Below are 22,060 nucleotides of genomic sequence, written 5' to 3'. Positions count from 1 at the left end.
GACGGTCTACAAAGGAGCTTAGTAAAAGACAAGTTTGTTTATGACTCGTAGTCAAAGAATTTTCCCATAGGGAGGAAAAGGCTATCTAGGAGAGAGAATCCAGGGACTCTATATACTGCCTGGAGCTTGCCTCAGGCAGGAATGCCTGCAGGATCCCTAGGAATGTTCCTGGATGCCTGCCGCAGAGGATCCCTTGATCCTCCGGAACGTTCTCCCGTACAGGAAAGCCCCCTGGCTTCAGGAGGTAACAAAAGGGAAGTTAGCTCGATCCAAGGCCGTGCTACTCTCCTTGTAGAATGAAAAAACACCATTGACAGTCCCGACAAAATTTCAGTTCAGCCTCAATAGAAACAAGCATTGAAAGATATTGAGTTTGAGGAAACTCGTATTCTGGAAAGCATACGGCTGCCTGAACGGGTCCCTGAGCGCTCATACAACGAATATAATTTGGATAGTTTGAGCCAGGTGTGACGGTCTACAAAGGAGCCTAGTAAAAGACTAGTTTGTTTATGACTCGTAGTCAAGGAATTTTCCCATGGAGAGGAAAGGCTATCTAGGAGCGAGAGCCTAAGGCCTCTATATACTAACTGAGGCTCTGCCTCAGGCAGGAATGCCTTCGGGAAGGTTTCTCCGTACTAGGAAGTTCGTATCGGAAGTCCATATCGGGAAGTCCTTGGCTCAGGAGATAACACCAGGGTAACCCTTGAAGAGGGTTCTCTCAACACTTGTTGCTTGAATGAACTCCAAAGCACCACGAAATATTGCTGTGCATAATGTCCGTAGAATCTAATTTGGTTCGGCAAGAACTCGAAGAATCTACTCCATGCTGGATGTTCGATCTGGCGTCGTTCAGATAGTCGAATGCATAATTCATCCAAACTCTCGTATTTCTCAATGAGTAGATCGTCGACAGACATTTGGAAGCTGTCATATACTGCGACAGCCTTGCGAACTTCGAGAGGGAGGAATGGGAACGAAGACTAGACGTATTCTGAAAGCGAACGAACGATACTTTCTTCCTCGGGAAGGAACTTCAGCGTGAAATCGTAAATATTTCAGAAGTCTTCAGGCGCAAGATTGGCTTGGTCATTGTAGCCGAACCTTTCCAGAAGGTTGACCAGTATTCCGCTCAGCTCTTCGGGCGAAATTAAGTCCACAATTGTGCGTGTATTCTTTGTCACATAAACGATAATAAATCTGATTTTATTTGTGTTGTTCCCTTAGGGGAGCCATACAATCTCCGGATTTTATTTCAGTTAGACTCTGGTGAGATATCCATGCGGCCTTTCGGATGATCCGACCTTCCCAGCTTGCCGAAGATCATTTCTTTATTCAGTCACTTCACCAATGAGCTACAATGTCAATCAGATCAGCTTGGTGTTAAGTTTCCCTGGAAGGAGGTACGCCAGAAATGTCAAATATCCACCCTGCTAATATGCAATTGTTTCCTCATCGGGACAAGACCGCATAATGGAAATGCGGTGCGTAACACTCATACTCTTCAAATGGGTGCTTCGCTACTGAGCCTGCATACTACAGACCACGCATATGACAGTCTGACCGACGTGCTGCTATTTAGGTCCGTTCTAGCAGGACTCTCCATGCTATTCCCATGGTTACTTGCACTCTACTTCACAGGTATGTGTTGGGGAACACCAAGGTTTTGATTAACTGGCCAATCGGGAATCAATCTTTCATATGATAATAGGAGCGAGATGATCAGTCTGCTTAATGATGTTCGTGTAGGTTCAGTGCTGCAAACACTTTTTTTTGGGCGAATTCAAGCCTTTAATTCAGCACGGCTTCTGCCACTGACGGGCAGAGGAGTCTCTCAACAAAAAGTCCTTGTCCACCGATGTTCTTCCAAGATGTTGAAAGAGCAAAACTCTGTTGATTGATACTTCTAGAGTAGTTCTTTCTTTCAACCTAATGTTGAAGGTGACATCCAGAGTAGAATCCGCCGCGTAACTCTGCGCGGCCACTCACACGGCATCACAGAAGCTCTTAATGTTGCCATTAATAATTTGGAGGCTTTTTATGCCAGCTCAGTTGCTGGAGAATATATTTTACTAACTTTGCGCTCTCATACAAGAATATGTTCCTGTCCTTATGAGAATTGTTTTCGTTGCTTCCAAGAGCTTGTGCATATTTGAGCATTCTCAAGGAAAACCTGGGAAACATGGCATCCTTCAGTCTTTGGCTCGGTCTATTCCTTCTCACATTCTCAATTCTTACAAGGAGTACTTACCGTCTAAGTGAAGCGATGCCTCGTCGATTGTAACATACTGATGTTTTCTTTCTTTTGAGCTACTGCGACTGTTTTGGTCCTGCTGGAGTTTGTAGAAGCGAAGACCATCGAACTCGTTCGGCTCCGTGAAGAACTCCGGGTCCCTAGCGATGTGATAGGAGGGAGCAGCAAGATGTGCCCCAGCAGGAAGGTTAGTACCGTCTGAGAGAACTAAAGATTCAAGAACCTTTCGCTCGAAGGAGACTATAAGTTATTCAATTAACCTAATTTGTTTGGCCCAAAAATACCACCGCCAGCAGCACTTACCCATAATAAGAGGACTCAACCTCTGTGACTCCTTCATAAAACTGTCCAATTTTGGTATTTTGGAGAAGGACTCTTTGTTCAGAGTACCGTTAGATGCCTTCAGAACGGACTGAAACTCTTCTCTGAGCATTGGAAGATACTCAGGTCGGGAGGCAAGATCAAAAATGCACTGTGCGACTCCGAAAGCAACCGTGAAGATAGTGGGTACTGTGGCCAGAATCTGAAGACGGCTTTGGTACTCATCAGTCCTCAGGTGTTCGTTTGAGTTGTCCCAAGTCCATTGTAATAGAGTGTTGGGTTTCTCTTTCTCATAATCATGTCCTCTGCGTCTTGCCGCGAACTCTTTCGCGAGGAGTTGCTGCACCTTATTGTGAATCTGATGGATCTGACGTAACTGAGGCAGCCAATATGCGATAATCGGACGCAGAAAATGCGGCCATTTGGATAACTTTAATCTCACAGGTGATGAATACGAGCTCGTCCGCGCATTTGATTTCAGCATGGGCATCATTCTCGGTCTTACAAACGACTACTTTAGCTGGACTGTTGAAAAGAACCAAGAAACTGATCGCGCAAGAAATGCGGTTCGGGTTCTCATGAAAGCGCACGCAGTGGATGATACTTTAGCTCAGAGTCTTCTCCGAGGCTTGATCGTGGATGAGGAGGAAAAAACCTATCAGTTGAAGCAAAAGGCACTGATTGCGCAGCCACCACCTTCTCTGGCAGTGCAACATTACATCGAGGCTATTGAGCTAAAGCGGTGTTGGACATAAATTCGGTCGAATCCCGACAGGTCATCCGGGCATTGAAAGTAGGTTGCTCAGCGGCCCTCGGGTCCACGAGCCCCCAGATATCATCAACTCAGGAAGTGCATCTTTCCGGGCGGCGTAAGGCATCTTGATTTGATATAAACCTCGGATCAAAAGTTCCAAGAAGGCGAGTTGCACGGAAGAACGATTTGGCAATCAACTAGTCTCTGTGTATACAGGAGCAGGTCAAAAACACCTGATTTTTGTAAGAGTTGCCTTTCCTTTTCTCTTCCATGGCTCTCTTATCTATAACTCGTTTCTTCCTTCGCATGACAGGTTACTAGAACCACCTACGTTAGAAAGTCGAGGCCATACATAATATACATCATGCAAGGGTTCGTCGGCTTGTTGAAAAGCGACTGTCAAATAGCGCACTCCATCACACCGAGTATACCAGGGCCTATGGGCTAATAATGATATGACGTGACTGTACCCATACACTCTCTGTAGATCAAAACTGTATATTTGGGTACTATATCTCCGATGAACCTAAAATCTAAGTATTGCTGAGTATACAAAGGTCTATGAATTGTTCATAATAGGGCGCAACTGTATTTAAGACTCTTTTTATGTAGATCAAACTGTATATCTGAGCACTAAATCCCTGGTGAACTTCTGATAAACCTAGAATCTAAGTCTCACTGAGTGCATATCGGCCTAAAAGTTGATAATAGTATGACGTGCTTGTATCTAATACTCTGTTTCCAAACCAAAGCCAAAACTAAATATCTGAGCACTACATGCCCAATACACCTCAAATCTAAGTATTTTTGACTAATAACTATAGATCTGCAACCCCCCTAATCAGTCCAAAAGACTACAGTTATAATGCACTAACAACCGGACTCGGTATAGCTTCGCAGAACAACAAACGATATATGTCTTACATATCCAGGCTCAAAACTCAATCTCAAAATGTCACATTCCAAAGAAACTCAATCCTCAAATCTGCGGATCGGAGTACGGAGGTCTAGAACATAGCCCTAGCAAAGTGGGGTAAATTATTACATGACTGACTCACGAAAGTCCGGAATAAGTATAGTACAACAGCATGATATACGTGCGCAACACCCCTGCTTACACCAAAACGTCATATCTAACTATTGCATTCCTCCGGCGTTCACTGAATTAAAGACGCTTGCTCTGGACACGCCTCCCTTGCTTTTAGCGGCTTTTAAAGGACAGGTTGATGTGCCGTGTCAGTAAGCTTTTCTTATCGCTCTAAAATTATTCTGTACTGTTGGGAAGTTCTGTTATGCGGGATAGGATCTGTCAATGCAAGGGGAACGATTTGATCGGAGTTGCCCGGATTGCGAAGAATGATTGGAACCTCTGCAGATCACCTCGGCGAATTCAGTCTGTTTTAAGTTTTCATTATCTTTCTAGTTTATCTGCTGTGTGTTTATTTTTCAGAAATACAAAGCAATGCGAGCTAAAACAAGATATTATACAGCTGATAATCAGACACTAAGCCCGCACGATATCATCTATCCCTTTTATTACCAACCACTTGATCCTCTCCCCTCAACATTGTCATGTTCCCTACCCCTCGCTTCATACTCCACAACCACATTGTGTGTCCTCCGAATTACGCCCAGTGGATGTGCACCGAGAAGTAGTGGAACTCACCGATTGAGTCTGCCGGGCTGAAGGTTACCAAAATTTGGACTGCGCGAAGAGGAGTGGAGAGTGTGATTGAATGTGAATTACCTTGATGAATCTGAGTATTAGGAATGTACATAGTTGCTACCGCCAATTGCACAAGAGTAATTCAAAAACAAATCACCAGTTATTAATCCAAATTATGAAACTGATGGGTTGAATGACAGTGGCATGACGGGAAGGCTACATATGGGGTAGGAAGAGAGAAGGCAAGCTTATACGGCTACAGAAGGTATGAAGTCAAATTTTCTACGGGTTGGATTAATAATAGATACCCGCAATATCGGAGAAAACGAGCGAAAATTAAAACTATTAGCGATTAACCGAATAGAATCCCAAAGCACAACTATCCAGGGACACTCCAAGCCGACCAGGCCAATCATATTCCAGAATCATCTTCCTCCGCCGTACATACATCTTGATAGTCATTCCAAGCGTCACAGGTCTCTTTCAAGCTGTCATAATCAATGAGCTTCTGAGCCTCATCATACCTCTCAATAAACTGAATCGCAAACCCTTCCGCGGTATGCCAGCCAATATGACAATGCATTAACCAAGCTCCGGGGTTATCCGTTTGGAACCCGACCACCAGATGCCCACTCGCAGGAAGCATCGCGGTATCACGTCGAGGCGGGTTACTAGTCGTAATGCTACCATCATACGTGCCACTGCCTTGTGCCAGGACGACAAAGTCATGTCCATGAAGATGGATCGGATGAGGAACAGAAAGCGTCGTCTCGATCACAATATACACCCACTCATCTTTGCGCGGCAGCTGGACCACACCACTGGAGTTGGCAAATGTGTGGTGTCCGCGGTAGATCTCCTGGAGAGTCGGATTGGCCCAGTCAACATGCATAGACGTGCTGTTGAGCTTCCAGCGGTACAGGCTTTGCGAATTCTTGCCTAGAGACACTGGCTCGGATTTATTGTAGAACGGAGCCGTGTCTATGGTGTAGGGGTTCACGATAGGGACAAGGGATGACATGTCTTCGTCGTCACAACTGTCGGAATATAAATATGCGGATGTTGTGGGCGTGGAAGGAGAGTCTCCGTAGTAAACAACCCCCTTGATATTCTTTGGGTTCAAGTTCTCCGAGCAGGCCTCTTGCGGGATGGCACGCATCCAGAAGTTCTTGGCGATGGAGGATTTGTCGGCGTGGACGATGACGTCGTATCGTTGACCTGGTGTGTGTTAATGAATTGGTCTATGATGTTGAAGTGAGAACAGGGAATCAGAGGAGATATAACATACCCATTGCGATGTTAAGTACGGTTTTGTTGTACGGCTCAATAGGAACCAGATCGTTGGAGATGACGGTCAACGTGTGATTGTCGATCATGAACTTGAAATGCGTATCGCAAGCCGCATTGATCAATCGAAGACGGTAGGAACTTCCCTCTGTGACGGAGGTATTGAATCGATAGCCCGTTTGGTTGGTATTACCATCATACCCGAATAAGTTCGTTCCATTGATCAACGCCGTGTCCAGGGTCGGTGGCCCATCCGTCTGGGCCGAGATATAAAGCTCATCAACGGTGTTGATGTCCCAATCATTGAGCACCAAAACCCCTTTATCCTCATCATAGTTAGAACTAGCCGGTCCATTGATAACAATGCCTCCGAAGAGTCCCTCCCAGGCCTGGAGGCCAATGTGCGAATGATACCAGGTGGTGCCATATTGCATTGCCCTCCACCGATATGTGATTGTACTGTTGGGAGCAGTGGGACATTGGGTGATAGACACCACTCCGTCATTTTGGTTGGTGTGATACTGTCTAATGCCGTGGAAATGGACGCTGGTACCATTTTTCACCGTGTCTGGAAGGCTGTTGGTGACATGAACGACAACCGTGTCGCCCCAGTCGGCGTAGATAGTTGGGCCGGGTATTGAGCCGTTGATGGCAAGGGCAAATCGAGAGCGTCCGTCAGGAGCGACATTGACATGCTGTAGGTCAAACCAGTACTCCCGGGTCACGCCAGTCTCGGGAACGGTGGTTGTATAGTCCGTGTTGATGTCGTAGTCACACCATTCCTGTCGATTGGTCGCGGTGTTGCCTGCACACGCGCCGGAGGAGGCAGAGGTAGAAGCGGATGGAAACAGCGAAGCGGAAGAGACGCTAGGCGAGGAAAGGGAAAATGAGTGTATGGGCACGTCGGATGCGGCCCTTGCCCCTAGGGCAAATATAAAAGAGAGCAATGAAATTTTCATGCTGTAGTTGTTCCTTTAAGGACAGCCAAGCACGGATGGTCTATAATGAATGACACTGAGTGAGAAAATGAACGAAAGTTTACTGGATGGATTACTATCTACACACTGGCATCTACATCTCTTAAAGGTTCTTTCTTCTCGCTGTGACTTAGTATGCTTACCTGCTTTTCCCATAGAACCCAAATCTCCAACTCTAAGACACCACCCCTCAACCAAGCCCACGGCTGTCAATCAACCCATGTCCTCCAAGTATAGCTGAGCTGAGTGATTTAGGTATCCTGGACTGATGACGCCGACTCGATGCAGGACGCGTCGCAGGCTGATGAAGAGATTTTGGCGGATTAACCAGATCCGTCGATTCGGGCTGGATAGGCTTGATTTTAGTGTCTATTTGAAGAACAGACGGCAACGGGATCTCCGGTATCTTCTCCGCAGTGCCTATTTAGTGTAAACTTAAGTCCTCGTTTTTCATGTATTCGTGGTTCGGAGCAGTCTTCGGGGCTGACGACGCGCTAGCTCCTCCCTAAGACTCGATCTAAAGACACACTATATATTTAGTGCATATCTAATTCGAGCCTATTCCCCAACTGAAGACCTAATCAGTAATCAATCAGCCACACTACGGAGTACGAAGCGTTGCACCGAAGGATTCGGACCTGTCAACTGACACCTCTGTGTTTGGACTAAATTGATTAAACTGCAGAGTTGCTGCGAGATAAGCCCGGTGGAGGCGTGGGCGACACGCAAGGCCAAGCAAGATTCCGGCCGTCGGTCGGGCTCCACCGCAGACTCCACCCGTCCTGTTCCTGGCGGAAGGCTGAACAATAAACATCGCGATCTGCGCCGAAATCTCCCCACACACGAGTGGCATACGTACGCCTTGTGGGGACCGACTTCAAGGCAAACCGGTGGATAGTGTTAATGTCTGTGCGTGGACACTGCCTTGTCTATTTACGAAAACTATTGTGGTATGGGCTTGTTTCGAGTAAGTATGGTGGCGTGACAAGGTTGCTACTATGATCGGGATATCCGTGATATATATTTGTAGATTTGCAATATCAGTTCCACCATTTCGCGTTCTAAGTCCTTTACAAAAGACAATTAACTTGCAATAACTGAACCAGGCGATTGATGGTTTTATCTTGCCAGCAAAATGCTTCACTCCACCTTTGGCGTCATTTCTCTTTGCCTGACCAACTCGGTCCTGGCGGCGTCGGCTTCGTTCGGACTCTACGCCTACGGAGAGAATATCGGCGGACTGCAGATGTACTATGCTGACGGCGAGTAAACGATTTCTAAATCACAAGAACCCTGTTCTTATTGACGAAATCCATCTAGGAAACGCCGTCGTGAGCAAGCAAGCCCCTTCCAATGAAACCACCGCCACGCCCGTTATCTGTAAGTATCCACCCTAAGTCTGTCTCGACCTACAACTAATCGCTGATTTAGTTACTCACGACGACGACATGGGACTGATCGGAAACCCGAATACCACTGACACCGCCAATAAGCCCGATTTCTCGAATGCCTCACTCTTCATTCCCGGCTCGTCCGCCACCTCCAAACAGGTCGGGTTCACCGACGACCCGTCCACGAACGAGGTCACCAATAAGTTCGTCTGGTACGGTAACTTCTTGATGGTGGAGGATGATTCCGGCGACTATACGTCGTTGTTCAGAGTGAAGAATGCGTCCTCGTCGACCAATGACGGCGAATATTCCCTGCTGTGGAACGTTACCGACTCTGATGAGGAAGTTATTGAGATTTCTATGAGATCTATTGCGCCGTCGAACGATTATTAAATTGGTAGATTGCAAGCAAGCCAAATGAGTGTTACAATGCCAGGTTCTCAAGGAGGTGATGTGATCTATATTGTGAAAGTGGGTGTTGGTATTAGCCCAGAGGGTGGTTGGAGACGACAATGGAGATAGGTTGTCGTCTTCATGCAAGATGCTATCTCAGTGAGAAATATACAAATATGAAATGAGGTCTCGTGAAACATGACTTCGATACAAAGGTCCAGACCTTGGCGGACTGTCAAAAGTGGCCGCAACTCTTCAGCGTAACATTAAAGCCTCAACAATTTAGCCAAAGAAATCTTTGTGGTGACTTCTGAGGGGATGGCAAATCATGGTCTTCGTCCGTGCTTTGATGTGATCGTGAGAGCGGGATGGGATAATGGTCGTCGTTTGTGTTAAAGATTTGCATAAGACTGAAAAACAGAGACCAGGAGACGTCAGAACGATGGGGAACATATAGTGAAGCTTGGTCTAGGTAGGTACCCGAGATTTGAGTTGCAACAGAAGAGAAAAGCCATATCTTGTACCTCCAAGGACCAGACGCCAGGTTACACTGCAGTCCAACTTTCACGGAGCCTTATTGGGAGACGTGTCTCGATTGGACGAGATCATAGGGACTATTCCCTGTACCCTGATCGAGATCACGTATGGGCGGCTATTACCCACCTATTGCCTGCGTGTACGTCAAGTGAAAATGTACCGCACAAGTCACAGTCGTTCAAGATGACTTACTGAAAGAACCAAGAGCGAATGTTGATACCGGCCGGCTAAAATATATAGCAGACCGTAGAGACAAGTAAGACACCCGTGCTGCGATTTTGATCGGTTTCCCTCCTTGCTTTTGTTCTCTGGTGCAAGATTCCGGATCTCTGCTCGAAAGTGACTTTCGCTAATTGAAGAATCCACCGATCCCATGCGAAATATGGAACAAACGTTTGTCAAAGTAAATTTCCCCGAGGTCGAAACGTTGGCTACGATTCCATCCAGCTCAGACGAGCCTCTCAGCCAAGGACAGGATGAGTGCAGTGCCAATGATCTCAATGACACCCACAAACCCGACCCTGTCCCCTTCCCCATTGCCATCGTGGGCATGGGAATGCGGCTCCCAGGTGGAGTGAGATGCGCTGAGGAATTCTGGGAATTCATTATCAATAAGCGTGACGGTCTTTGCGAGGTGCCGGGCTCAAGGTATAACGTGGAGGCGTTCTACGACGAGTCACGCCCAGGGGCAATCCGCACTAAGCATGGACACTTCATCCACGAGGACATCGCTCAACTGGACAATGTATTCTTCGGTATAGGCAAACCTGAAGCAGAGAAGCTCGACCCACAGCAAAGACTCCTGCTGGAAGTTGTCTGGGAGTGTATGGAAAACGGTGGACAGATCGACTGGCAGGGTAGTAACATTGGCTGCTACGTAGGTGTTTTTGGAGAGGACTGGCTGGATCTCCTGAGCAAAGACACTCTCCAGCACGACAGATATCGCGTCATGAGTGCCGGCGACTTTGCTCTATCCAATCGTGTCTCTTACGTGTACGATCTGCGAGGACCAAGTGTCACTCTTCGAACAGGTTGCTCTTCGTCCATGGTCGGATTGAATGATGCATGTCAAGCCCTGTATGCCGGTGACTGCTCCTCTGCCCTCGTCGCGGGCACGAACCTCATCATGGGCCCGACCATGACTACCACGATGTCCGAAAATTTGGTTGTCTCCACCAGCGGAATATGCAAGACCTTTGACGCAGCAGCAGATGGATACGGCCGAGGAGAGGCCATCAACGTGATTTACATCAAACCACTCCACGACGCGCTTCAGCAAGGGGATCCAATCCGCGCGATTATTCGGTCAACCGCAGTGAATTGTGACGGCAGAACCCCGAGTATCACGACACCGGGGGCCGAAGCCCAGGAGCAACTGATCCGACACGCATATCAGAAGGCGAGGATCGACGGGGACGAAGTATGCAAAACGGCCTTCTTCGAGTGTCACGGCACGGGGACGCTGGTCGGCGACACGGCAGAAACGTCGGTCGTCGCCAACATTTTCGGGCGCCAAGGCATCTACATAGGGGCGGTGAGCACATGCGGCCTAGCGTGGGGGTTCTGCCTGCTAACCCCGAACAGGTTAAGCCCAATGTCGGCCACTCGGAGGGTGCCTCAGGCATCACAAGCATCATCAAATGCGTCTTGGCCCTCGAGCAGAACCTCATCCCTCCCAACGTCCACTTCCACACCCCGAATCCCAAAAGTTCGTATTTTCCATCTCGGATCCTTCACTCTTACTGGTCGGATGGTTTTCGTTGAAATACTGATGGTTTTTAGTCCCCTTTGACAGTGCTAAGCTCCGCGTCCCGGTGGAGCCCACTCAGTGGCCTGCCGACCGACACAAGCGAGTCAGCGTAAACTCGTTTGGTATCGGAGGCACAAATGCTCATGTGGGTACTCTTGCTATCAGTTCTTTGCCTCGATTGGCTCACTTGGCCTTTCGTCGGTCGCTAATCTTGGAAGGTTATTCTCGATTGCGCCTCCCTTCCGTCTCCTTTCGAACCAATAATAGCTAGACCGCGTCTTCGACCGAATAACGATGCCCACTTGCTCGTTGTCTCCGCCAAAAGCAAGAGCTCACTAGACAGGCGTGTTGATACAGTTGCCCAATATGTGAAAGACAGAATCCCATCTGTCGAGGACCTTTCGTATACCCTTGCGCGAAGACGCGTTCATTTGCCTAATCGTGCATTCGCGTTAGTCACCAAAAATGGGCTACTTTCAGCATTCGAAAAGCCAATGTCCGTTGGGCCACGGGTGGTTTTCGTGTTCACTGGACAAGGAGCGCAGTGGCCCAGGATGGGAAGAGACCTGATGGTCCAATTTGCAACATTTCGGGATGATATCCAAAACTTGGACCGTGTATTGCGGACATTGGAAGCCGCGCCCTCATGGACAATTGAAGGTGTGTTTTCGTCTAAGAATTGGTTTCTCGCGATCTCTCTGACCCGGATCACCAGAGGAACTGTCGAGGGACAATGAAGCCAGCCGGATAGGAGACGCTGAATACGCGCAACCTCTCACCACGGCTATCCAAATCGCCCTGGTAAACTTGTTGCGAGAATGGGGTGTGTGTCCTACGTCAGTAGTAGGACACTCCAGTGGCGAGATCGCTGCTGCCTATGCTTCTGGAGCGATCTCAGCTAGTCTTGCCATTATCCTCTCCTATTTCCGTGGCCAAGCAATAAAGGCTGTACCACCGAGATCTGGCGCTATGGCTGCCGTTGGAATGTCGACCGAGCTGGCGAAGACATATCTGCGACAAGGGATTACCGTGGCATGTGAGAATAGTCCCCAGAGCGTGACTTTGTCTGGGGATAAGAATGCCTTGGATACCGTGCTCGCACAGATCCACACGGACGACAAGGATATATTCACTAGGCGGTTGGCTGTCGATGTTGCATACCACTCTCACCACATGACTGAGCCAGCACAAGTCTACAAAACATGCATACTACCGTTCATGTCGCATAATGAATATATGGTACCACTATACTCAACGGTGACAACGAGAGCAATCTGCGACCCGTCGGAGTTGGATGCTGGATATTGGTGCCAGAACTTGCAGTCCACGGTCTTATTTGGCCCCGCCATCCAGCATATGATCAGAGACAACTCTACCAGCCTATTATTCCTGGAGATTGGTCCCCACTCTGCACTTGCAGGACCAATACGACAAACGATTCAATCCGAGCAGACCATTGAAAGGATCCCACCTTACGTCCCTACCTTGCGTAGAGGCCACGCCCAGTGGGAAAGCTTGCTCGAAACAGCGGGGCGTCTATTTTGCCACGGGGCGCCGATCAATCTTTCTGCTGTGGTTGCTGATGGCAAGGTGCTCACCGATCTACCACTTTACCCATGGCAACATGATGGTAGATTGTGGAGTGAATCTCGATTATCTCATGACTGGAGATTCCGGGAAGCGCCTTACCACGAGCTTCTCGGATGCCGGTGCTTGGAATCAACCAACGTGGAGCCATCATGGAGGAACCTTTTACAGCTCGACCAAGTACCGTGGCTTACAGACCACAGGGTTTGCAAGGAGGTTGTTTTCCCCTGCGCCGGATACGTTGCAATGGTTGGAGAGGCAATACGTCAAATAACTGGGACAACTGATTTCACGGTCAAGAACCTGTTCATGAAAACAACCTTGACAATTGCACCTTCTGAAACTACAGAGGTTGTAACTAGTCTTCGGACAGAAAAGTTGACTGATAATGTTGATTCGAGCTGGTTCGAGTTCACCATCTCCGCATTCCAGAAGGAAGTCTGGAAGAAATACTGTGTCGGACAAGTCAGGCCTGGCCCGACCGAAGAGCACCCAACTCCTCATATCCCAACCTACTGCCGGTCCGTCTCCCGAGATAGTTGGTACAGTGCGCTAGAAGGCCGTGGCCTTGATTACGGCCCTCATTTCCGAGGGTTAGACTCTATCTTGGCTTCTTCAACCGAACCAAAAGCTACTGCCACCATACGTGATCAAAACTTGTTTCATGCACACAAATATGCACTGCATCCCATAATTATCGACCAAAGTCTCCAGCTCCTCAGTGTCGCCGCAACAAACGGTATGCCTCGTCGGTTAACGCGGCTATGTATCCCCATGGCTATTGAGGAGATGTATATCGGATTCGGAACAGGCTCAATGACCCTGGAAATGTCATGTCAGGAAGCTGGGGGAGGCCTTTGCGGCAACGGGGTTGTTGTAGCCGGGAACAAAGTGGTCCTTTCTCTGCATGAGGGGCATTTCTTCAATATACAAGATCCAGATGTCGGTCGACCGTTGTTCCCAGAAGCCTCTGTCGCTCGCTGGATGCCTCACATTGACTTTGTTCCTCACGAGAAGCAGCTCCCACCACTATCCGTCAACCTCTCACTTGGTGAAGGAGTTGCCCGATTGACACTATTGGCTATTCTGGAGACGTATTACCAGTCGCAACCTTTGGTGGCAGAGGTGCCGCATCTCAAGAAATGGCACTCGTGGATCAAGTCGGAGTATGAGCGTATATGCCGTGGTGGACAAACCTGGCTCGCGGACGTCAAAGATGCTCTATCCCTCAGTCATCACGAGCGTAAAGAGGCTCTCAAAAACTATAAATGCTACTCGAACACCGAGATCGAGATGGCAATCTATGAATTATCCAAGAGCATTATTGGGTCCTTACCAGAAATGATGAAGGGTACTGTGGAACCCATTGACCTTCTCATGGAAGACGGCAAATTGAGGTCTTTTTATCAATATGCCTCGAGAATGAATCCATGGAACAAATATCTGACATTGCTTGGGCATTCAAATCCCCTACTCAGGGTTCTAGAAGTCGGCGGTGGCACCGGGGGCGACACTTTGATGGCTCTGGAAGGAATGACCTTAGGGAACGGCAACCGGCTTTATGCCAAGTATACCTTCACCGACATCTCACCAGCATTTCTACCGCACGCTAAAGAACGATTCAAATCGTACCCTGACATTGAATATGCGATCTTGGATATCAGTCAGGACCCTGCTGAACAGGGCTTCGAACCGGGAAGCTACGACTTGATCATCGCATCGAATGTCCTTCACGCCACGCCTAGCATTTCAAAGTCGCTGACTCATGTCAGGAAGCTTCTTGCACCTGGTGGTCGCCTGGTGCTCATTGAGCTGACCCCCGAGACACCGCTCATGGATTATATTATGGGCACCCTTCCCGGGTGGTGGCTTGGTGAGGCAGATGGACGTCTCGGTAAACCTTACATTACGCGTGAAGAATGGCATGAGAAATTGCTGGATGCCAGTTTCACTGGTGTTGATGCTGCCCTGACCGACAACCAAGCACCCTACCAGTTGAAGTCGCATATCATCTCTCAGGCTGTCCCTATTCAATGCTCACCAAAAGTCACTGTCTGCATGTATTACCGCGGACCTATCACGGAATGGGCTTTGAACCTTGAAAGCCAACTATCACGGGCTGGGCATACAGTCAACTGGCACAGCTTGCAAAACCCACCTCCGTTGGGATCGAATGTCATAGTCCTGGTTGATCTCGAAGGACCCTTCTTGAATGACATTACGGAAGATGATTTTAGGTGCTTGCAACTGTTTATCTCCAACATGAACAGTGGTCGTATCCTTTGGGTCACACGACCGATTCAAATGCACTGCGAGGACCCTCGATTTGCGTTGACATTGGGAGTGGTACGAACAAGTCGACACGAGGTAACCCGTGATTTCGCTACACTAGAGCTTGACAAGGTCGATGAAGCCGCGGTGGAGTCAGTTGTTCAGGTCTTTGAAAAAGTGATCTTACAAACAGACAAACCCACAGTCCAGCGAGACTTCGAGTTCGCTCTCCAAGACGGATTGGTTCATGTTAATCGATTCCAGTGGAGCTCTCTTGACGACCAGCTCATTGAGACCTCTCAAGTAGATGGCCCAAGAAAGCTAGACATTGGTTCATACGCTATCCTGGATTCCTTGACATGGTCTTGCACGGGCTTCACATCATCCCCGCTTGGTGCAAAAGATGTTGAAATAGACATCAAGTACTTTGCGCTTAATTTTAGGGTGAGCAACCCAATCCCCGCAGCACTATCAATAGACACTCTTACTAACAATGTGACAGGATATGATGACTGCGATGGGCTTCATTGGTAACAAAGACAACATTGGCTTAGAAGCCAGTGGAGTTGTTCGTCGCGTTGGATATGGTGTGACGGCTGTTTCAGTCGGCGACAGGGTGATGGTGATAGACAGGGGACTTGCCTGTAGCCGGAAGACCATTCGTGAGGATCAATGTCTTCCTATTCCAGACGACCTTTCTCTAGAGGATGCTGCGGCAGTCACGTGTGTTTATGCGACCGTGATATATTCCCTCATTCATATGGGGAACCTCGAAGAGGGTCAGTCAATTTTGATTCATTCGGCTTGTGGTGGCGTGGGCTTGGCAGCCATTCAGCTGTGTCAAATGATAGGGGCCGAGATTTATGCAACAGTTGGAAGCGAAGAGAAGGTCCGATACCTCACCGAGACGATGGGGATTCCTGCAGAGCACATATTCAATTCTCGAAACTCATCATTCTTACCTGCGCTGTTAAAGAAGACCAGCGGAAGGGGAGTCGACCTTGTGTTGAACTCGCTCTCGGGCGAATTACTTCACGCGTCTTGGAAATGCGTTGCCCGATCTGGAAAGATGCTGGAGCTAGGGAAGCGAGACTTTCTGGGCCATGGTAAACTGGACATGGATCTATTCTCTGAAAACCGATCGTTTATCGGAGTTGATCTTCTCCAGGTTCTGGACGACGACCCGTCATTACTGCATCAGATGGCACAAGAAATGATGGCCTACCTAATCTCTGGCAGAATACAGCCCATACGACCCATACATACATACGAGGCCGTGAATGTGAAGAAAGCTTTTAGATACATGCAAGGCGGGCAGAATATGGGGAAGATTGTCATACGCATGCCTGACAACCCATCGCTTCTTCCTGTTTCGCAACTGCACGAGGCGACACCGTATTTTACGGACTCATCCTCCTACCTACTCGTTGGGGGACTAGGGGGGCTTGGAAGGGCAGTAGCAATGTGGATGGTGGAGAAGGGGGCCCGGCATCTCATCTTCCTGTCTCGCTCCGACACGAGCTCGCCCAAGCGACAGGACTTCGTGCAGGACCTCATATCTCAAGGTTGCTGCGTAACAGCCGTCAAAGGAGACGTGGCGAACCTGGGAGATGTCCAGCGGGCCATCGATGCAGCGCGTAAGCCAATTGCGGGTATTGTTCAGATGTCTATGGTACTGAAGGTTTGTTACTTCGAGACTGTCATTAACCTATTCATACGCCTCTATCGCTGACACAATTTATAGGACCAAAGTCTAGCCAAGATGTCATATGGAGAGTGGAAAGCTGCCTTAAGCCCCAAGGTTCAAGGGACATGGAATCTTCATCACGCGTTCAAACATATGCCTCTTGATTTCTTTGTCCTGATGGGCTCCGTAGCTGGAATCTGTGGTTGGAGCGGTCAAGCAAATTATGGAGCAGCTAACACCTTCCTCGATGCCTTTGCTCAATACCGCCGCTCCCAGGGCCTCGTCGCCAGTGTCATTGACCTAGGTCTGATGGAGGACATTGGATATGTCTCGGAGTTCTCGCTATTAGATACCCTAGCCAGAGCACGCTCGAGCTCTATTCTGATGTTAGGGGAAGCCCACTTGCTGAAGGCAATGGAGAGAACGATACTTTCTTCAAAGTTCGAGTCAGAAAGTCAGCTTATAATTGGCCTCGGCTCCACTAACGTCATGTCGGACGATGATCTCGCTGTCATGTGGACTCAGGAGGCTCGGTGCAGTGCATGGAACAACATTTTATCCAACGTGAACCAAACCTCGGTTATCTCCAAAGCCGATGAATTGAGGGAGTATATGAAGGCGATTCAGAAAGCACCTGAACTCCTTGACAAGCCGGCGACCGAGCAAAGACTTACCGAGGAATTGGGAAAGCTGATAGCGTCTTATACCTCCTGTCCTGACGAAATGACGCGCGATGAGCTAGCCAACATCGCCATTGACTCATTGATGACATTTGAAATCCGGACTTGGTTCCGTCGCCATGCTGCGATTGAGTTAACCTTGCTAGACGTTTCCAACGCCGGAACTGCCCGCGAGCTCAGTAAAGTTGCGCTTCGCAAATTGCGCGATCTCCTGAGCCAAGGAAAATCGGGAGAAGTGCGGAGCTTAGAGAGCTTTGAGAATGTCAATGACAATTATGAAAAAGACATGGAGCTCGGGACCGAACTTCGACCGCTACCTGGCCAAGCGCCGGATTGGACGTCCGACTCAGAAGGTCGTGTCTTTTTGACTGGCGCCACTGGGTTCCTTGGTGCATTTCTATTGGAACAGTTTGTCTGTCTTCCCCAGGTGAAGTCCATTGCCTGCTTGGTCCGAGCTAGCAATGCTGCTGCCGGCATGGAGCGATTGAGCGACGCGTGCAGGAAGTTCGGCATTACGATCAATTTCCGCGCCAAAGTGTTTGTTGTCCCGGGTGACATAACGAAAGACCACCTAGGACTCGCGCGACAGAGGTACGACCAGCTAGCCAAGTGGGCGAGTGTTGTATTCCATTTTGGAGCCTATGCCAATTACACGCTACCATATTCGGTCCACCGAAGCTCCAATGTGCTCGGAACCTTGGAAATTCTTCGATTCGCCAATAGTGGCCGTCTCAAAGCAGTACATCATTGTTCCAGTATCTCGGCCTGCGGTATCCCCGAAGCTCTCAGCGGTGAGACACCCGAGGACCAGAGGCCTCTTCTTGAATCCCAGAAGATCTCGCAGACCCTCGGTTACTCTCAGAGCAAGTTTGTTTCGGAGAACATTGCTTGGAACGCGATGGAAAGAGGCTTCCCGATCGCAATCTATCGCCCCGGTATAGTGACAGGCCACAGCGTCACCGGCGTATGCAAGAAGGAAGATGTGTTCAATCGTCTTTTGTCACATTGTATCCGACTGGGCTGTTACCCGCGCCCACCCGACCAGCTCGCCCAATTTGTCCCCGTAGACTTTGTCTGCCCCGCAATTGCGCAAATATCGCTCCGGAGTGATAGCGTCGGTCATGCCTTCAACGTCGTCCTACCGGGTGAGGGACAAAAGATTACCTTGAAGGGCATATTCGATCTCCTCAGTCAGATCTGCCCATCGCCTTTGCAAAGCATGTCATTCCCTGAATGGGCAGAGCTGTACATGAAAGGCGGAGATACTAATATCAAGGTAGTTGCGCCTGTGCTTTCTGACAGGCTGGCAGGCTATAGACTCTGGTGGGACGAAATGGATCATATCTCGCCCTTCAGCACGGTGAATCTGCATCATGCCTTGTCAGATCACCCTGAAATTCTCCAGTTGAAGTCCATGCGAGAACTGCTCAAAACTTACTATGAGTATTGGATGCATGAAGAGAAGGATGAGGCATAGGATTCGAGAGCATGGAAACTGCGCCCTTCGAGCAAGTCCAAGGGCGCGCAGACCAGCTAACACCCCGAAGTTTTGTATCACATTTTTAGAATTGCCCAGAAAAATATAGTAATTCTTCGGCTCGGCTGGCTATGAGAATTCAGTATACACCGTAACTGCCGCGTAAGATCGTATTGATCGCAGTTGCCCAATTGTGAGGTTGTGATCGGTGTGACTCAAAGCGTTGGCTGCCTGGACGTCCACATTGGCTCCTTTCCCGACACTGAATCATGACGCCCGAATGCGGCAACGCATGGAGAAAGTCAACGGATCCACCTCCAGTAGAAGGTTCTAGCTCATTGAAGAGGCAATGAGACTGGAAGGATCGATAAGGTTATCAAGTTCAATATCTCATCGTCGAGAACTCGGACAACTTTCGATCAACAACCGCAATCATGGCCCCCATTCAATCCGCGCTCTCGGAGACTCTCCGGTCTTTGACGCAAAGCAAGATTCGCGATTTAGAGAAACGCCAACATTCCTACGAGTCCGACATATCCTCTCTTCTTGACGATGCCAATTCGGTTACAGACAGTCTAGACAAGCTCGCACATTTATTGGCCGGTGTTAAGGACCTTCTCCCGCAGACGGACCGGGATGACCCTGAGATCACCAATATTGAACACTGTCTGAGCCAAGCGCGGTATGGCTCGTCTATTCCATTTGAAAAGTTGGTCTCGATCCGAGATCAATTAGTGTCGCGACTCGATATAATTAGTCGACGACTTAACCTTGCGGATTTATACACTCGTCTGTTGATAGAGTGGGTCAACAATGATGGGGAGTCGAATAAATCACCGGTTGAACCCCTCCCGATGAAGACGACTATTCCATCGTTGAAAAGAAACAGAAGCAGCGCCTCGAAGACCTCTGCGACCAATTTGAAAATGTGGTTCTTCGAGCCCCTAGAGACAAGGCCGGCGGAGATCCGCGCGTTTCTGGAAGACCTTTTCCCTGACGAGGAAACCAAGAACGAATTAGAGGTTGTTCGAGCCGGGCTAAGACAAGAATGCATTGATCTGTGGGACGAAAACTCGACCGGGGAGGGAGTGTTCAATACCGGTTCTTTAACGCTGTGTATCAAGGCCCTACTGAAGGAGGACATTCTTAGCGATTCGAAGAAGGAGATGCTGAAGGACTTCCTCGACAACAGGGTTGCATTGATTTAAATCGCCGACGTTTTGAACATGCGATAAAATGACCTGAAGAATTGGGAAAGGCACGCAGGCGATAATGGCATTCCCGTGCTCCCGACGCAGCAGTTAAATGGCAAATACCGAATCTGGATGGATTATGATGTTCTTCAGACGATCTTCATTCAGCATATTGGGGTTCGTCTGTGTGTTATCCTGAGGGAAAACCTGGAAATGTTGATCCGGAACTCATATTGTGGGATTGGTCGCCTGGTCCGGACATGATGAGGCGGGATCGACTGCGACGACAATATTACCTGGGGAAGAAAAGGGATAAGAGCGAAAGTGCGGCCAGTGTCAGAAATATCCGGAGAAATGAGTATAATGGGACTTACTTCGTGTCGCAGCTCCCCTAGTCAGAACGGACGCTTGCTGAGTATGGACGGTCGTACGACAAGGAAGATGAGGACGCTAAGCCATCGAATCAGGAAGAAAATAAGAATGTCAAGCAACATCTATTGCGCAAGGTGGCTACCGAAACGCTCCTGCATCGTGCTTTGCACGGAGAAGCAGCTGCTATCCAGTCAGACCTGAAATGGTACGGCACGTCACTGTCTCACAGCACCATCTTCACCATAATGGAGTTTGTAGGGTTCCCGCAACGATGGATTACCTTTTTTCGCAAATACCTCGAATCTCCGTTGAATATGGACCAGTCGTGCTCCGGTCGCGAACCCCGTGGTTCTCGGACCAGGAAACGTGGCTTGCCGATAGCCCATGCATCGGAGAAACTACTGGGTGAGCTGGTGCTTTTTTTTATGGATCTTGCGGTGAACCGGCAGACTGGGATGCTTTTGTACCGACTGTACGACGATCTGTGGATCTGCGGTGAGCCGGGGAAATGCGCGCAGGCGTGGGAAGTAATGCACAAGTTCGCTGACGTGACCGGGTTGGAATTCAATGTCTTCAAAACTGGTTCCGTCTATCTGTCCGACTCAAGGGATTTGGCGGTTCAGGCTCGACTGCCCAAGGGCCCCGTCACGATTGGATTTCTGACGCTCGATCCTGAATCTGGCGTTTGGAAAAATCGACCAATCCCAAGTCAACGAGCACCTGAACCAGCTCCAGAATCAACTCCAAAGCTGCGACAGTGTCATTTCTTGGATCCGCACCTGGAACAGCTGCATCGGTCGGTTTTTCAAAAGTAACTTCGGCCAACCAGCATATTACTTCGAACGGCCACACGTGGATGAAATCTTGGAGACCTATGAAAAGGTCAATCGCATCTTATTTGGTTTTCGAAGTTCCAACAATGGTTCAACATTAACAGAATATTTGCGTCAAATGATCAAGTCGCGCTTTGCCGTGTCTGATGTTCCAGACGCCTTCTTGTTCCTCCCTGAAGAGCTTGGGGGTCTAGGTCTCAAAAATCCGTTTATTCCTGTCTTGTTAGTTCGCGACAGCATCGCCACCTCAAAGTCGCCTGCTGAGCAGATCCAGCTCCTTCATGACAACTTACGGTCCACGTATGCGTCTCGAAAGAAGGAATTCGAGAACCTCACGGATGACGATCGTCATGAGCGTCTGGAAGGCCAGAAACTTGACTCGGAACAGGAAGCAAAACATGTTCTCGACCCGAGCATGTTCATGTCTTTCGACGAGTACATGCAGTATCCTGACACCAGGAATACCCAGGTCGCGGACTTTTACAAAACCTCTACCCAGGTTGCGGCTCCTGCGGAGATTAAACCGACCCCGGAATACAGTCAAGGGTTAAGCAAGGCACAATAAACCATTGATATTGGCGATCCTTCGCCCGAGGTCAAGTGGGTTTTGCATCTGTATGCATCTGATTTGAT

At 48.9% G+C, this 22,060-nt stretch overlaps 5 protein-coding genes across 5 annotated transcripts; 3 read left to right on the top strand and 2 right to left on the bottom strand.

Moving 5' to 3' along the window:
- Positions 1-2,231: 2,231 nt before the first annotated feature.
- KD926_002519 (cytochrome P450) lies at positions 2,232-3,065 on the bottom strand (the record flags this gene model as incomplete). The annotated part of the gene is made up of 2 exons (XM_053094207.1): positions 2,232-2,491; positions 2,555-3,065. 2 exons carry the CDS (start codon positions 3,063-3,065, stop codon positions 2,232-2,234), a joined length of 771 nt encoding a protein of 256 aa, XP_052951021.1.
- Positions 3,066-5,404: 2,339 nt separating this feature from the next.
- Positions 5,405-7,238, bottom strand: tpcJ (oxidoreductase tpcJ; the record flags this gene model as incomplete). Its single annotated transcript, XM_053094206.1, has 2 exons — positions 5,405-6,210; positions 6,281-7,238. 2 exons carry the CDS (start codon positions 7,236-7,238, stop codon positions 5,405-5,407), a joined length of 1,764 nt encoding a protein of 587 aa, XP_052951020.1.
- Positions 7,239-8,509: 1,271 nt separating this feature from the next.
- KD926_002517 (uncharacterized protein) lies at positions 8,510-9,040 on the top strand (the record flags this gene model as incomplete). Its single annotated transcript, XM_053094204.1, has 2 exons — positions 8,510-8,636; positions 8,688-9,040. 2 exons carry the CDS (start codon positions 8,510-8,512, stop codon positions 9,038-9,040), a joined length of 480 nt encoding a protein of 159 aa, XP_052951019.1.
- A 910-nt stretch (positions 9,041-9,950) lies between these two features.
- Positions 9,951-19,029, top strand: KD926_002516 (polyketide synthase; the record flags this gene model as incomplete). Its single annotated transcript, XM_053094203.1, has 7 exons — positions 9,951-11,111; positions 11,162-11,285; positions 11,360-11,472; positions 11,546-11,987; positions 12,043-15,629; positions 15,688-16,866; positions 16,930-19,029. 7 exons carry the CDS (start codon positions 9,951-9,953, stop codon positions 19,027-19,029), a joined length of 8,706 nt encoding a protein of 2,901 aa, XP_052951018.1.
- A 434-nt stretch (positions 19,030-19,463) lies between these two features.
- KD926_002515 (uncharacterized protein) lies at positions 19,464-21,992 on the top strand (the record flags this gene model as incomplete). Its single annotated transcript, XM_053094202.1, has 4 exons — positions 19,464-20,222; positions 20,277-20,399; positions 20,618-21,351; positions 21,407-21,992. 4 exons carry the CDS (start codon positions 19,464-19,466, stop codon positions 21,990-21,992), a joined length of 2,202 nt encoding a protein of 733 aa, XP_052951017.1.
- Positions 21,993-22,060: the final 68 nt, after the last annotated feature.

The sequence above is a fragment of the Aspergillus affinis genome (assembly GCF_023601865.1).
Source record: "Aspergillus affinis strain CMG 70 chromosome Unknown NODE_153_length_74943_cov_92_658323, whole genome shotgun sequence".
In the NCBI taxonomy this organism is placed as follows: Eukaryota; Fungi; Ascomycota; class Eurotiomycetes; order Eurotiales; family Aspergillaceae; genus Aspergillus; species Aspergillus affinis.
This window is presented reverse-complemented; position numbering and strand designations above follow the sequence as displayed.